A 16647-nucleotide genomic window follows, 5' to 3' on the forward strand; every position below is an offset into this window, starting at 1 on the left:
TAATTACAACATTTTTTGTTTGTTTGAAAAGTAAACCACACTAAGCCATGGTATAATCACATGAAATTTATCCCTAGGGAAAAAATTTACAGCTCCCTTGACTCCAGACCAGACAAAATATATATTCCTTGACTTCTGAAAAGCAAGGGGGGGGGGAACTTGCATTAATTCCAGGGTCCATGCCACGGCACCCATCACTTCACCCACCATTTGCTGAGTTGCTTAAATTGCTGGCTTCTCCAAAACACAGGGAACCTTTTAATAGTCAAACGGAGCATACATTTAAATATGAAAGAGTCCACTGAAATTCAAAGACAAGAGAATTAAATGCTGGGGGGAAAAGGGTTCTAAGCCCCTGCTAGACCTAGCTCTGTACACACACTTGGGTGAGAGCCAGCCTCCTACTCATGGGGCTTCTGTGGACGGCTGTTTCCTTATAAATATCCAGAGTGAAATGCTAGTCCATGCAACACACCTGGAAGAGAGGAAGCTAAGCAAGGCCCATTTTGAAGAGGAAGGTAGCAAAATAGGTCTCCTCCAGTTAGCACCCCTTTTGCCACATCCTCATGGATCTCTGTTCTCAGAGGTGTCACCCGCTACTTCCTCTCCCTATCCCAGAGGATTTCAGAAAGCCTGCATAGCATTAGGTTTCAGCAGGTCCACATACACTGCGTCTGAAGCTGTTTCTGGTCGGCAAGTGGGGTGTCAAGCTACCCTTTGAGAGCCTGGCACAGAACCAGGTCTCCTTTCACTTGCCCCTCCTTTACTAATACAATGCTGTTTGGCCGGCCTGGCATCCCATGGGGCAAATGTTCAAGCCAAGAATAGTCTTCATTCTTCCTGTGAAGCTTTGAAGGTCCTCTTAAGAACACTGAAAATTTAGTCCCTACTTTCTGTTGAAAACGGCTGACACTAAACTTTGAACATTCTATGGATTAATCCTAAATCCTGGGAACTAAGTCTGCTTGAAGAAAGCAATGTTTTTATCAGAGATGAGACATTGATAGAACACCTCAGCATTACTTATGAAGGACATATTTTTAAATTCCCATTAGTAGCACTGTAAATAAATCTGCTCCTCTCCAAAATTACCTTATTTCTATGGTGTAACCTACTGTTGAAACGCTGTTCATTTAGTAACTCCAAAAGGCTGTGTGTACAAAAAAGCAGGTCTGAGGACCTATCATGCATGGCATCATGCAAACTTACCGAAAATGAACCAACCCCTAAAACTGGGGGGAAAATATTCTTTGTGTGTCATGGCCCTGGTGTCATCATAGCCATCAACATTTCAGGGGAAGTGGTGGTGGTGGTGGTAGTTAAACTTTTTAAACTCAAAGATAATCTCTCAAGGTCCAGACATTTTCACATGTGCAGTCGCAATGTAATCTTCACTCTGAACCAGCAAGGGAGATACGGACCCTACATTATGGCTGAAGAAACAAATACTCAGAAAGGAAAAGTAACAGATCTAATTTGCACAGACATGGGATTTGTGTGTCCAGCGTTTTCTGGCACACACCAGGTGGTCATACAACCTAAGACTAAGCACACTGGCCCTGGTGCTTCAGTTCAAACTTCAGCTCTGCCAGTTACCACCTGTCTATTGGATAAGTAACTAACCATTCCCCAAGCTGTTTCTATGTCTGTAAAAGAATGACACTGGTATCTGTTAAGGATTAAATGAAGATAATGCACATAAATTATTTAGCTGACTGTCTGGAACATAGTAAGTGCTCAGTACATAAACAGTTATTATTACTAAAGAGGTGGGGTAAATATCCTGAATGAAATACACAGACTTTAGTTTCCATTTGCGAGTGTTTTTCTCTTTTTTTGGAGGGGGGGGGGTGGTGCCCACGGCATGTGGAAGCTCCAGGGTGAGGGAAACCCACACTACAGCTTCAATCTGAGCCACAGCAGGGACAATGTCAGACCCTTAAAGTGCTGTGCCACCGGGGAATTCCTGCAAGCTATTAGAAAGGATTAGTTTACTTTGTGGCAGACAATAATTTTTCTTTTTACATCAAGCAGGATACCAGAGGAGTATTCTAGGACGTCACTGAGGATTCAATAATAACAGAATATTAATGGTCTACCAACTACCTACTACCATACTAAATCAATGACTTCCTAAGTAGAGCGTGTTAGCTACTTCGCTGGGGCTTGGAAAGAGCACTAAGCTTTTATTTCTTTTTAAAATCCTGTTTCATTAATATTCACATTAACATAGTACTACATATATTCAATTTATTACACAATTATAATTATGGATACATGCTCAAAATTATTTTAATAAGGCAGGATCAGGTCTGGAGATAGTGATCTAGATGACTTGCTAAGGGAACACTTAAGCTCTCTGTATTACCAGACCCTAAAAATGTTCTTTCTTTTTTTATCACCTATATTATACCCTGATCTCTACATTCCTAGGTCTTTCTCCAAGAGGATAAAAGGCATGAAAGGTGCAAGGAGTCAGAAAGTAGTGTGACACCAAGCTAATGAGTCTGAGAAGTAATCTATATCTCCTCAGCTTTCAACCTGAGCTACACAGAAATAAGCCATATGTCCAATTTATTTTCAACTTCCCCAATTACTGGTGAACTTTACAAAAACAATTAGATCTTATTTCCACTAGGTGGCAGTAAAATCCTGTCACGTGGTGCCCAAAATGTTCACTGGGATTAGTGTTTATTTATTCAACCTCACTTAATTAGAAAGACAGCATACTGATTAATGAGTTACTTCAATTATATAGTGCTTCTGACAGTGGAGACCAAGTATTGCCCATTCTGCTGTTTACAAGCTGGCCTCTTCTTATACCATCCTGAATGTTCCATGTACTGTGAATACAGCAGTTCTCAAAAATCCACAGGCCATATAGCAAAAAAACCCCTCAATATGCATGAAAAGCCTGGAGCCAACCATCAGGTCCTATACCAGATTCATATAAAACCTTACATGAATAAAGACTTCTGAAGTCTTTGCTGGGGTGGTAGGATAAAGGTAACTTTATAAAGGTATCAAATAGTACAGAATTCTTAAATGGCAACTATGAGAACCTGTTTCTAGAAGCAACTGTACTTACCAGTTAGGCAGATGGACAATATTAACTTTCTCATTTTGCACTCTCCACATCAGTAGGTTGTTCCTAAAACCAAACCTTTGTGGTTAAGGATGTTAACTCAAACTCTCTTAACACAAGAACCAAAACAAACAACAAAAAAGCCCAGCATCTGCTTACTGAACATCTGATTCTGGTCTTGGACCAACAGCCAATTTAAAAAAAAAAAAAAAAAAAAAAAAAAAAGCCATTCACACCATATTATATTCTCCAATAACAGAAAGCATTTTAGGATTAACAAAACTTTTCAAGACAGTCTTTAACCAGTGATGGCCATCAAATAAGGATAAATGTTTACTGCAGTATTCTTAAATCATGTTTTTAATGACCCATTAGATCTGCTTTAAAAATAGCACCCTGATGTGAACTTACATAAGATTCTACAATGGGAATCTTCCTATATTTATATCTATTTATCTTTGAAAAGCAGTAAGAATCTTTCAAGCGCACTGATTTATTTAAATCCTTCAGCCTCTGATATTGTGGCGCAGTGGGTTGATGATCCGGCTTGTCTCTGCGGATTTTCCGGTTTGATCTCTAGCCCAAGGCAGTGGCATAGGCTGCAGCTCCAGCCTGGCCATTCCTGACCTAGGAACTTCCATATGCCACGGGAGCAACCAAAAAAGAAAAAAAAAGGGAAGAATTATCAATAACTTCCTTCTGCTCAGATCATTAACTTTGAAAAGTAACAGATTTGATGAAACTTTTTAAGGTATAAACTGGGTATCATTAATTATACTTAAAATACCATAAAGCATTATGTTAAAATCTTTATCATTTGACCTTAGTGAAAAGAAATTACACTACCCTCTTTCCAGTTAAAAAAATTTCAGTCCAAGGCCTTCTTGAGAGTTCACCTAGGGAGTTGAAATTTGTTCTCAGAGAATGTGTTAATAGGAAATAGTAATGAATAGAGAGATACTATATTCTATAAATTGGGAAATCAGCACATATGCATTCTAAATGAAACAAACCTATAAGAGAAAAGATAAAGAGTTACAATCATGGAAGAGGCAAACTCAAGTTGAAAAGCTTCCCAAGCATATTCTAGACTTCATATATGAACTGCAGAATATTTAAGACCCCACACTCTATTACATCACAACATTGTTTATTATGTGAATTTTTTACAATACAAACAAAAAATACAGAAATGCAATATATGAATACAGCTAAATGCAGAATGGTGACTTTTTTTCCTTTTCAAGAGGCCATGATTCCCATTTCTAGTAAAATAAAGAGACTGCACATAGGTAGAAATAGGTTGGTCGTTAGCTTCACAATTTTGCCTAGAAATGATCTATAAATGCATTTTTTTCCCCCTGCTACTTACCATAAAGTGTAAAAAGGGAATTAAAGGAAAGTTTCCTTGTTGGTTCCTACCATATGAAAGATGCTATATTCTATTTTAGCAGGGCCAATATATGGAAAATACCTAAATTAAATGTTATTACAAAAATGAAGCAGTAATGAGATTCTGGCTAAAGAGGGCACTAAATGAGAATAATATATATTTAAAGAATTCAAAACAAACAAACAAAAAAAGGTTGTTATAAAAAAGCTCTAGGTGTATTGTAAGCATATAGGTTTTTTTTTTTCCATGTGTATTTTTAAACAATGGAAGTGTCAAAAAATAGGGTCAACTGTGTTAGACTAAATTACATTATTGTATACGCTGCACTGAATTGAACCTTTGTATTATAATTATCATAAAGAAGCATAGTTTGCATCATATTATGGCAATTTATCCTCAATGAAAACCTTCCAGAGTCCTTTTATTTTGGAATATCCTGTAAACAATCTAACCACCAGAACATGATTGTACAACAGTAAAATGTTTTCTTGCATTAAATTGAAGACATCTGTTTAATAAAAAAAAAAAAAAAAAAAAAAGATGTAGGAAAGGTACTTAGAGCTGTTAGTTTCTAAGTACACAACACCTTAGACAATTCAAGGCATCTTAATCTCCATTAAGAACAAAAAAATAATAATTTCTGTCATGCTGTTAAATCCATCATTAAGGATAAAACCGGTGCAAATTGGTCAAACAGATCCAACAAACACTGATGTCCAAGCTGGCATATTGGCAACTAATACATAACTGGTGGTCAATAGAGGGTTTAAAAGATCTTCCCTTTCTTCTTGTTCTTTTCCAAGGTTCTAAATGATTAAAGGAAAATAACCAAAATGAGTGACCACTTTATAAACATAGACAACATACGGTAGCAATAGCTGATCCAACTACAACTGTGTTGGATTTTTAAATACTACTTTTTTTATTTTAAGAAGAAGGAGATTTAGAAATGAACAATAAGGACAATGCTAGTCTATAACATTATTTTCTTGGAAAGCAGTATTTGACAAAATTCCAGGACAAAGAGTAAAAAATTACAAAAACACAAAATATAAGAACAATTTTTTCTTAAATGAAATTAGAGCAAATCAAAAGAGATCAACTGATATCAACAACAATATCCTTTTCTCATACTGCCATTTGCATTCTGAAATGCTTTGCTTTTACAAATACATTTTTCTCTTCCTTGGGGAAAAAATTAATAGAAAAGGACAGTGAGAAAAATCTTTTTAGCAATGTTCCTTATGCTTGCCAAAAACTGAATACAACCGTTATGTCCAACAATTGGTATGGAGAGGTAATAAGCTATTGATTATGGTGAGTCAACTGAAGAGAACATTATGAAGCTACTGAATTATAATTATGAAGACTGGTAAGTCACAGAAAGTTGTATTTACTTTTGTCTTTTTAGGCCTGCACTCACAGCACATGTAGGTTCCCAGCCTAGGGGTCAAATCAGAGCTGTAGCCACCAGCCTACACCAGGGCCACAGCAACGTGAGATCCAAGCGGCATCTGCAAACTACACCACAGCTCACGGCAATGCTGGATCTTTAACCCACTGAGTGAGGCCAGGGATTAAACCCACGTCCTCATGGATACTACCTATGAGCAGTTCATTAACTGCTGAGCCACTACAGGAATGCCACAGAAAGTATTTACAGTAAAAAAAAAAAAAATATGATTATAACAGACTGCATCCATCTACATAAAATACCCATCCATGAAAATAATTTGTGCTTCAGATGTATCATAATGGGTGATGGCTTCTCAAATGTTATTTTAATGGTTTTAAAGTAAGTAAGAACATAATTATTTAAAACATTAATACACACATTTCTTGGGAATATGATATAAGTTACCTTGAAGAGTTCTGTTGTTCTAAAATGCGTTGTTGGGCTTCCCAGTTTGCTTTCTCATCTTCAAACTGACGACGTTTTTCCTCTAACTCTTTGTGCTGTGCTTCCAAATTCTTTTTCATTTGCTCATGGCGTCGCTGGAGCTAATTCAGAACACAATATATAAAATAAAACTGAGCAATCAGGAGCAGGAGTACCTTTCATCCAGGCATCCTAATGTTAACAATATGAGCACTGAGCTCTTACAACTTCAGAGTACCACCCGTAAAGCAGTGTCTAAGATTCCTCTTCCTACATGAATGACCAAAGAGAATGATCTTGGAAAACAGGAAAACAAAAGACTGCAGTAAGCTGGAGTCATGTAGCTCTATAGAGTAGGCATCCCTGTATTACCTCATTTTTCCTTACCCACAAACATGTAGGAAGCTGGGCAGGGAAGACACCACTGCTCCCACTATTACAGATGAGCAAACAGTTGCAGAGTTTAAGTCATTTGCCCAAGTTTGCCCAAGGTCATTAGCCGGAAAGTGGCCGAACCAGGATTTGAACCTGTCTCCTAATTCCAAGTTCAGAAAGCTGAGACAAGTAGAAAGAAAGCAAATAGATAAGGACCTAGAAGTTATAAGATCACCATAAGGTTCCCTGATTCTTACAAAGCAGTGATCCTCAAATATCAGTCTTCATACAAATCACCTGAATGCTTGTTTAAAAATACAGATTTCTGGACCTTACCCAGACATACTGAATCAGAATCTCTGGGTTTTTGTTAAGTCTATAAATTTGCATTTTGAATGAGCCCCAGTGATTGATTCTAAAGCCAGTGGTTCCTCCTGAGAATTAATGCTGTAAAAAATGCTACTGAGAGGTGGAAAACACACACAAAGTAACTGCACAAAGAGCTTATCTGCTGGTTCACTAAATAATTCCACTGAGGTACTACTATTCAATCCATTTGAGGAAAACTATCATAACAACCACAACAAAAATAGACTCAATTTAACTCCACCAGAATACTAAGAACTATTGAAAACCTTCAAATGTCCAGGAACTATGTTCTGGTGAAGACTGTATTACATCAGTAAGTTGACATCTTGAGTTTGTATTATAATTTTGCATTCAACTTGTTTTCTTAATTACCTTGTAAACCCACCAAAAAACGACTTCATATTCCTTCCTATTTCAAGTATTTCATGCAATTTCTACAAAACAAGACCACCTAAGATACAGTTAAGCAAAGATGAGTCAAGTTTGAGGTACTATCTTCCTGATGATACCAAACAAGAACAGTTACCTCTGAGAAGAAGAGATAGGGATACAAAAGGGAGACACAAAGGATGAACTGATGATGCTCTTTTAAGCTGGACAGTAGGTTCTCAAGTGTTTACCTGTACATCATTCTTTGCCTGTACATTTATGTCACTTATATGTATCTTCTGTGTTAACTGCATTCAGGTGAAAAGTATAGGTCACAATCTCTTTCTAAAATTCCTAGAAGTGTTTTATAATGGGGAATTTTTCAGATTTTAGAAAGCCAATGCTACTTAGAAAGGTCTACACACTATATTTACAAAACAACTCCTGGGCTACCTAGGTAGCTCCTATAATCAAACACATTACTATTTTATTATATGAATATATATATTCTCACCAAGTGGGATAAACTATGAGTTCTAGGTCTGATTTTGCAGTTTTCAGAGCCTTTTAAGATTTAAATTGTGGATACAGGATTGTGGACTTGTCTAGTGATTAAGAGCAAAGTTAAGTGGGTTCAAATAATGGCTTACAGCTATGTAGCACTGACCAAGTTAATCTATCATTCCTCTCATGTAAAAATGGGAAACGGACAATGATATCTTCCTTGTAGGGCTATGGTATGGATTAAATGACATAATCCATGCAAGATGCTTAGTACTGTGCCTAATGTGCCATGCTGCTGGATGTAAGCAACTATGCCCCAAACAAGTATTTCTAGCATAAATAAACTTGAGAAAAAATAGTACTCAACAGGGTTAAATAGGTTTCTTTACCTATATATTTATAAACTCACAGTATTAGGCTTACAAGTATTAGGGGAAACCTGCCCAATTCTCTTTACAGGTCCTTTCAATGCTAATAAAGATACTATCGTTCAAAGAGTAGTTAAGTTTCTCAAAACTCTGTTTTCACCATTCCCAGTACCATAAAAACTCTTAAAGTATTCTCTGACTACAGTTTTACAATTGTTTATAACATTTACTCTCAAAATCAGGCCCTAAAATATGTCTATATCAAATGTAAATTTTACTATTTTTAGATATTCATCAAAATCTAAGTGTAGAAATAATGCAGACACTTGATTATACCTGGTTTTTTTTTTTTGCCTTCTGATAGGAATTTTCCAGATTATTTATTAATTAGTGAAGTGGTAGAGACTCAAATGGGCAGATTAACAACAAATTAAACTAAATTAAAAAGACTAAAATAGATCTCCAAAATGTCATCTTAATAACAGGTGCTGGGGATGCTAGTGCTTAGATGCTTGGCAGTCTTAAAATAGGAGGAGTTATTCTATATCCCCAATGAATTATGCATATGATAAATAAAATAACAGTGAAAGGTTTTTTAATAAGATATTACATGAAAAGCCCAGTAATTCAAGAGAATTCTAACATGGAATAAAAACATTTCCTCAAAATTATTAAATACTCACTCCATGCAATCTGTCTACTCGACAGATTGCTTTTGGTTGTGTATTCAGTCAAAGAAGGCTTATGTATTTTATGCAGTAATTACAAAAGCGATGAGACCAACTACATGGATATAACAGAACAGATCTCAATCTCCTTTTAATATATTTAAATATAAAAATATTATTATATCAGTGGGGCCACTTATAAACACAGATCTCACTGAATTTCGCCATTAAAAGTAATGCACAACAAGTCTATGCTGAGAAAACTTCGTACTGAAACTGTTGATTTATTTTGTGTTTACCTATTGGTTTCTTCTACTGTTCTCAGTCAAGCCAACTACTTACTCTATAGATTCTTGTGTTAATGAGTTTTCTTCTCCATCTTTTATTTCTTGTCACTTATTAAAGGATATGTCTTCGCAATCTTTTTGATTAATAGAAACTAAATATATGCCTCAACATCTAGAGGGATTCCAAGGTAGTATATGTTTGTTACTACTCTGATTTTTGTTAACAGTGGAAATTACTTTCACACATATTACGATTAAGGCCCAATTCATTTACAAAAATCACATTCCTTCATTTTTTCCTCTTTGTAATTTACCCTAGCATGTCCTTAGTTCAACTAAGGTTTTTTTATTTTCTTCTTCATTCGTATGCAAAGAAGCCTGACCAATTATTATCCTAACACTAGTTTTTATTCTTATATCCACCCAAAATTCTGATCTTTATTTTTCTTATACTGACTATATGGAATAGATTATAATTTCATTTCTTATAACTTGCTTATTATAGCGAATAATTGACCGTTAGTATTCTTTCTACTTAGCTGTATCCAAACACATATTAAAATACATATTCTTTTACCATACACATAGTGCTTGCTTTTATTTCTCCATTTTATTACATGAGTGCATTATATTAAATCTGAAAAAATCTATATAAAGGTTTTATTATCTATGAATTTTATTAAAGATACTATTTTAAAAAGGAATATTGTGTTTGTAAGAAATATTAGGTTGATTACCTCAGCTTCAGAGTCCTTCAGTTTTTGAACTTTTTCTTTGACCTTCATCTCAAACACCTGCTCCATCTCCATCTCCATTTTCTTCATCTTAGCTACATGCTCCCTTCTTTCTTCTTCCATTTGTGCAAGAGGGCTCCTGTTATGAACATTAAAGATAGTCATTAAACATCTAAAAATGAAAAGTTTAATGCAAAACTCTAAACAGTGATGAAAATAAATGAGATATTTATGCCATTACTGTGTTTTTTTGCTTTCTGTTTTTCCATACTTTAAAAATAATTTTTAATTACTCCGCCACCACTTTAAATGACACAGAACACAGATTTGTTTGTTTGTTTGTTTGTTTTTTGGTCTTTTTGCTGTTTCTTTGGGCCCCTCCTGCGGCATATGGAGGTTCCCAGGCTAGGGGTCCAATCGGAGCTGTAGCCACTGGCCTATGCCAGAGCCACAGCAACGTGGGATCCGAGCCGCGTCTGCAACCTACACCACAGCTCACGGCAACGCCGGATCGTTAACCCACTGAGCAAGGGCAGGGACCCAACCCGCAACCTCATGGTTCCTAGTCGGATTCATTAACCACTGCGCCATGACGGGAACTCCCATGAAGTTTTATGTATAAACACATACTTCTAAAATTTATAAATACTTATAATCTAGAACTTCCTTCCATGAAGTTCCCTTGTGGCACAGCTGGTTAAAGATCTGGCATTGTCACTACAGCAGCATGGGTCACTGCTGTGCTGCAGGTTTGAACGCTGGCCTAGGAACTTCGACATGCCGTAGGTGTAGCCAAAAAAACCCAAAACCAAACAAAATACAGCACAACCAAATTTCTAATGAAGAATTATTAATGAAAATTGGTGAAATGCTTCTCTAAACCTAATACATATCAAATCTAAAGGCAACACATAAAATAAATTGTAGAAAGAAAACAGAAAGGAAATATTCCCTAAATACATTCTTAAAATGGAAAACTAGCTGAAAATTTCTTAATTTTGTACTTTAAACAAAATTTTAATGTGAAAAAAGGTAATCACTTATGAAGTTAATAATAAGTTAATAATAATATGTAGAATTACTTCTACAATTTTCCAAGTGTTATAATCTTTTCTTTTTGACAACTAGTGACACGGTTAACTAACAATAATTCAAACTTGTTTTGTTAACTGAGCAAAAACTACCAGGCAAAACCTAAGACACTCTTCATTAGGCAAGTACAGTATTTCTAGGCCGCTCAATGTAACGTCAACGCTCTTGAAAAATTCATCCATCTAACTCAAATACTTCAGTGTTTTAACTTTGAAAGATGATCAGTGATCACAATCTCTCTCTCTCTCTCACACACACACAGGTGAGGATGGGTGAAGAGGAGATATAAATAAACATCTTGACATTTTTGAAATGCCAGAAAATAGACACAAGTATAATTAAATAAAGCAGTTCACTCCACTGACATTAAAATCCATGGGCTCAAACCTCTGCACAATTTTGTTCCAAATTTTCATGCTGAAAAATACTACAAATGAGCTTTATGTTACGGCTAGACCCAAGAGAATGTCGAAGTATCAGTTACCTACTACAGCCCCAGGGAGGAAAGAAAAGTAGGCTCTGTGGCTTTGAGGAGCTCTGAAAACTATTCAACACACTGGGACAACTTAAAGAAGGCAAGACCTTTTCTGATTTTGTTGATAAAATATGTTTATTTTGCCTCCATGAAATCAAGCTCAGACCACTTAATTGTGTCTTTTAAATTGGTGAATTTTATCTCAATAAAGTGGTCAAAAGGTTAAATCATGACTTAAAAACAAAAACAAAATCAGGCTTTGTATTTCACCCATGACTTCAAGGCTAGTCACTTTAATCCTGATGTGACACACTGATTATGGTGACCTCTCTCCTTACAACGCTGGATATTTCTGACCATACAGCATTATTTTTCCTATCAAGGATGAGGGCAAGGTAGTGAGACTGAAACCCAGCACAGACCTGTGGGGCTACTCGGTGCAAAAGCTTTTCTGTGTCCCCCATTTCTTGTTCTTAGGAAATGGACCTCACTCAGTCAACATGACTTAGGAACATCAAAGATCACTTTACAAATAATAACAAAGATCACCATAACAAATCACTTAACATAAAAAAAAAATCACTTAATGAAGACCACCATAACAAATAGAATAACAATAAAGAAGACCAAGGAGGAAGAAGTAGGTTCAACAAAAAAAGACAGCCCTCCCCTTACTGGGGATCAGTTTAAGAGATCTGCAATCTTAGTATGCTTAATTCTTCTCTCCTTTCCTTTACAACTCCTTGTTCAATCTCTTTATATCTAGAACCTCACCTCCCTTTCTGTTACTTCTAACCACCCTCCCCTGCTCCAGACAGGGGTGGGCAAAATACACTCCCCTCCTGTAGAAAAAAGATGACTTGATATTGTCTTTGCCAGATGCAAGTAATACCTGACAGCTGCTAAAAATAGTGCTCACTTTTCCAGACTCCAGCTTTGAGACAAATTAGTATTTGATTGGACAAGCTCAGCTATTTTTCAGATTTTAACCATATAATCTAAATCCTGGGTTTTGCCCCCAGCTTTATCAAAATAAAATTGACATATAATATTGTCTAAGTTTAAGGTATACAATGTGATGTCTAAATCTTATTTTAAGTTTTAGGACCACTAACGTAACAGAAAGGTACATTTTCAAACATATAAACCAAATATTTTTATTTTTAATCCATAGTTCAACACACTCTACATACAGTCTGTCCCAAAATGCCTCTATAATTTAGACATAAGATAAATTATTCTATTACTCAATACTTAACATAAAAAAATTAATTTAGGGGTTCCTGCTGTGGCACAACGGGATCAGCGGCATCTCTGGAGCACTGAGACGCAGGTTCGATCACCACCCTGCACAGTGGGTTAGAGGATCTGTTGTTGCCACAGCTGCAGTGTAGGTTGCAACCGTGGCTCCAATCTGATCCCTGGCCCTGGCACTCCATATGCTGTGGGGTGGCCAAAAAATAAAAACAAATTAACTTACACTCTAAAACCAGGTGTGATTTAGTACTTTGTGGAGTGTACACTGCTAGACAAAAGTTAATGTAACCATAAATATATATATGTATACACATGTTTATGTATATGCATGTACATATAAGAGCAATGAAAAAACCTAAGTCCATCAGCAATCAATCAGATAAATAAATGACCTTACTGTCAATTTTATTTCTTTCTCAAATTGCCTGCAGATGCTGTTTAGAGACCATATGACGTAATAAAGTGATAAAATGACCACTTTTACAGCACCATAATTCAGTGGTCTTCGACCTGAGGTCTCTTTTGATATGAAAAGCATTACTTGGCCCTGAGCAGTATTAAGAGAACAATTTCCACACCCTCAATTTCCATACAAAGTTTTGCCTAAAGCAATGTGCCTAGAAATTTCCAAGCTAACCGAAAGCCCATTTCTCACATTACAGAGGAAAGACCTACTCCCTATTCCCCATCTCTTACCTAAGGTACACTGTACCTCAAAGTGTGAAAACCTCCAGGTGAGAAAGAGAACTCTCTTTCAATGATTAATCAAGGCACTACAACATAAACCTACAAAGTCTATCTCTCAATATTAAACATTTCCATTAAGGGCATCGTGTGGTGGTAGGTGTTAGAAACGTGGTAGGTAGGTCCATATCCAGATGCCCTGGGTTCAGAAATACAGTAGAGGGAGGTGGCTGGAGAACTGGTGACTTCCCTCTGATGATTCTACCTTTTCCATGTTGAGCTTCCTAAAAGCTCAATCTCTCCCTGTCACCACTATCAAAGAGTGCACTGCCATGGAGGAAGAGTCCCATGAGAGCAGAACAAATAGAACGCCAATAAGAAGCCTAGACTCACATTTGCTTAGTTCACATATTTAAATATTAGTCATTCTTTTCAGTTATCCATGGATGGGTCCTTAGCTATAAAGAAAAGCACCTTACATCAGCTAAAAACATGGTAAGTTGCTGATACTGACTTTTTTTTTCAAAAATTCAACTGGAATAAACTGCTAACATTTTCAAGGCAATATCTGATACAATCAATCAAAGGATAAAACTTCAGATTGCTTTCAGATTCACTATGTAACATTCAACAAAGCAGTAAAAACCTAATTTAACAAATCATGTATCTATTCTAATTACAGACATTCCCCAGTTGGTTCAATCTTCAAAAATATTCTTCTACTTACTTAATGTAAAATAAATTAATATACTAACTCCTGGGGCAGTTTAGCACTACAAACTTTTATTTTCACAGGCAACGTTTAGACATGATTTCTCTCATTAAGAAATACATTTCCAATTGAATTCTACTTTCTATGTTTTCATCTGGGTTACAGTTTAATTCAAGTAATCCACACTAGAATTCTATATAAGCAGAAGAATTTTTAATAACACTAAAAGCTTTACTATTTTTCCCTGAATTATACCTGCATCCAACAGCAAAAATATCCCAACAGCCCTATTTTAAAAGCCTTATATTTGAATTATGGAAAAAATTCCTTATTTCTAGCACATGAACAAATGTTTAAAAGAAATAATCGAACATTAAGTACATCCACTTAATGAAAAATATGTACTAATACATATTATTTTTAATCTATTATAAAATTACCATTGGCTTTAATTGTGTACGTTTTTCTTTTAAACAGTTAAAAAATCCATACGCTAGTAAAATGTATTTAGAATGGATTCAAATTTTATGAACAATATTTATTATGATGGATCCTTATATTTTTGTGCTAAATAATAGTTGTTTTGATACAAATTTTGCTAAAAAGTAGATTAAAAAATATTGCCTTTCTCTCATGCACTGAACCTTAACCTCATTTCAAATAGAATCTTGTATTTTAGAAGGCTAGTTAAATAAATAAATACATAAATAAAAGCAAATCAAAACTTTTAAACAGCAGTAGTAAGTTCCTGGAAGTCAGTGTTTTGCATAGTATGCATTACTAATCACCTATATCAAAACCATCTAGGGTGCTCATTAAAAATACAAACCTTCAGGAATTCCCGAAGTGGCGCAGCGGAAATCAATCCAACTAAGAACCATGAGGTTTCAGGTTCGATCCCTGGCCTTGCTCAGTGGGTTAAGGATCCAGGGTTGCCGTGAGCTGTGGTGTAGGTCGCAGATGCAGCTCAGATCTGGCAGATGCAGCTCGGATCTGGCTGCGGCTCTGGTGCAGGCTGGCAGCAACAGCTCCAATTAGACCCCTAGCTTGGGACCCTCCATATGCCACAGGTGTGGCCCTAAAGAAAGGACAAAAAACAAACAAAAAACCCAAACCTTCAGACCCATCCCACATCTACTGAATCAGAGTCTCTTGTTAATGACTGAACCTAGAAATATATCTTCTAACGACCACTCTCAGGAGGTCTCTGAAACCAGAAAATCTAGAATCTGATCAATAAATTTCCTTAAATAAGCATGTTGACAGCATAAGAAGAAATTCAAAGTTAAAAAAGAAATTAGGGGCTATGCTCCAAACAGGAAAATATGGAAGAAAACAGGTCTAACATCAGTCTTAAAAGAGAACTGGTTGTGACTTTGCCAATGACTATTAATGCTTTGTGTGCTTTTGTATGGAATTTTGGGCCACTGTGGAAACATAACTAAAAAAGAAAAAAGGAACATTTTCCTTTTCCATTATAAGGAATGTCAACCACTATAAAACACAGTATTGCTATTTTGAAAACTTGCCTTCCTTAATTTTTAATCACAGAGATTTTTCAGGATTATCCTCTAATGGGAGATAATACCTGCTAAAAATGTACATACCTTGTTAAAAATGGTTTTCATAATGCCTATTATCTTCAACAACCCCAATAAAGGAAAAATAGGGCACAGCCACAGTTACCAAGTCTACACCAGCTAATGCACCAGCCTCCTTACACATCTCTTTTCCCCACATCATCGTAAAACCATCACAGCTTGTGATATTAACTTGACTGGATGAAACTATACACTCAGCAGTCACACCACTCTAACAACCAATAGGAGAAATCCAAACTCCAGCTAATTTACTCCCTGGACATACACAATACGAACAGAGAAGGTAACCAAGACTACATTAATCCAAATACTCCTTTTGTTTGGTCCTGTTCATTTCTATATAATCTGTCTAAAAAAATACACATATACTTGTTAAAGGAACTGTGTGGTTTCTAACTGAGAATCTATCATGTGATGTGATATAAAATTAATTTGATGGTAAATGAGCAGAAGAGAATGCATGGCTTTTTCGCTTAAAGAACAAGGTAATAAAACTACACTTCCTCCAATAAACAATAAAGCTTGACAATATAAATTTCTGCTGTTGTACATAAAAAACATTATCCTGGAGTTCTGTCGTGGCTCAGTGGTTAACAAATCCAACTAGGAACCATGAGGTTTCGGGTTCGATCCCTGGCCTTGCTCAGTGGGTTAAGGATCTGGCGTTGCTGTGAGCTGTGGTGTAGGTCACAGACGTGGCCCGGATCTCACGTTGCTGTGGCTCTGTCGTAGGCTAGCGGCTACAGCTCCGGTTTAGACCCCTAGCCTGGGAACCTCCACATGCCACAGGAACAG

At 36.2% G+C, this 16647-nt stretch overlaps 1 protein-coding gene across 7 annotated transcripts in view; it reads right to left on the bottom strand.

The window, feature by feature from the left end:
• Positions 4219–16647, bottom strand: part of SEPT7 (septin 7) — a 100729-nt gene continuing 88300 nt past the window's right edge. For all 7 annotated transcript variants that reach the window (XM_003360171.5, XM_003134790.6, XM_013990840.2 and 4 more), the window contains 3 exons: positions 10035–10170; positions 6340–6479; positions 4219–5284 (listed from right to left, as the gene is read on the bottom strand). In XM_003360171.5, the coding sequence (XP_003360219.1) occupies positions 5245–5284; positions 6340–6479; positions 10035–10170 (316 nt within the window). In that variant the 3' untranslated portion in view covers positions 4219–5244. The remainder of the gene's footprint in view (positions 5285–6339; positions 6480–10034; positions 10171–16647) is intronic.

The sequence above is a fragment of the Sus scrofa genome, chromosome 18 (assembly GCF_000003025.6).
Source record: "Sus scrofa isolate TJ Tabasco breed Duroc chromosome 18, Sscrofa11.1, whole genome shotgun sequence".
Lineage (NCBI taxonomy): Eukaryota > Metazoa > Chordata > Mammalia > Artiodactyla > Suidae > Sus > Sus scrofa.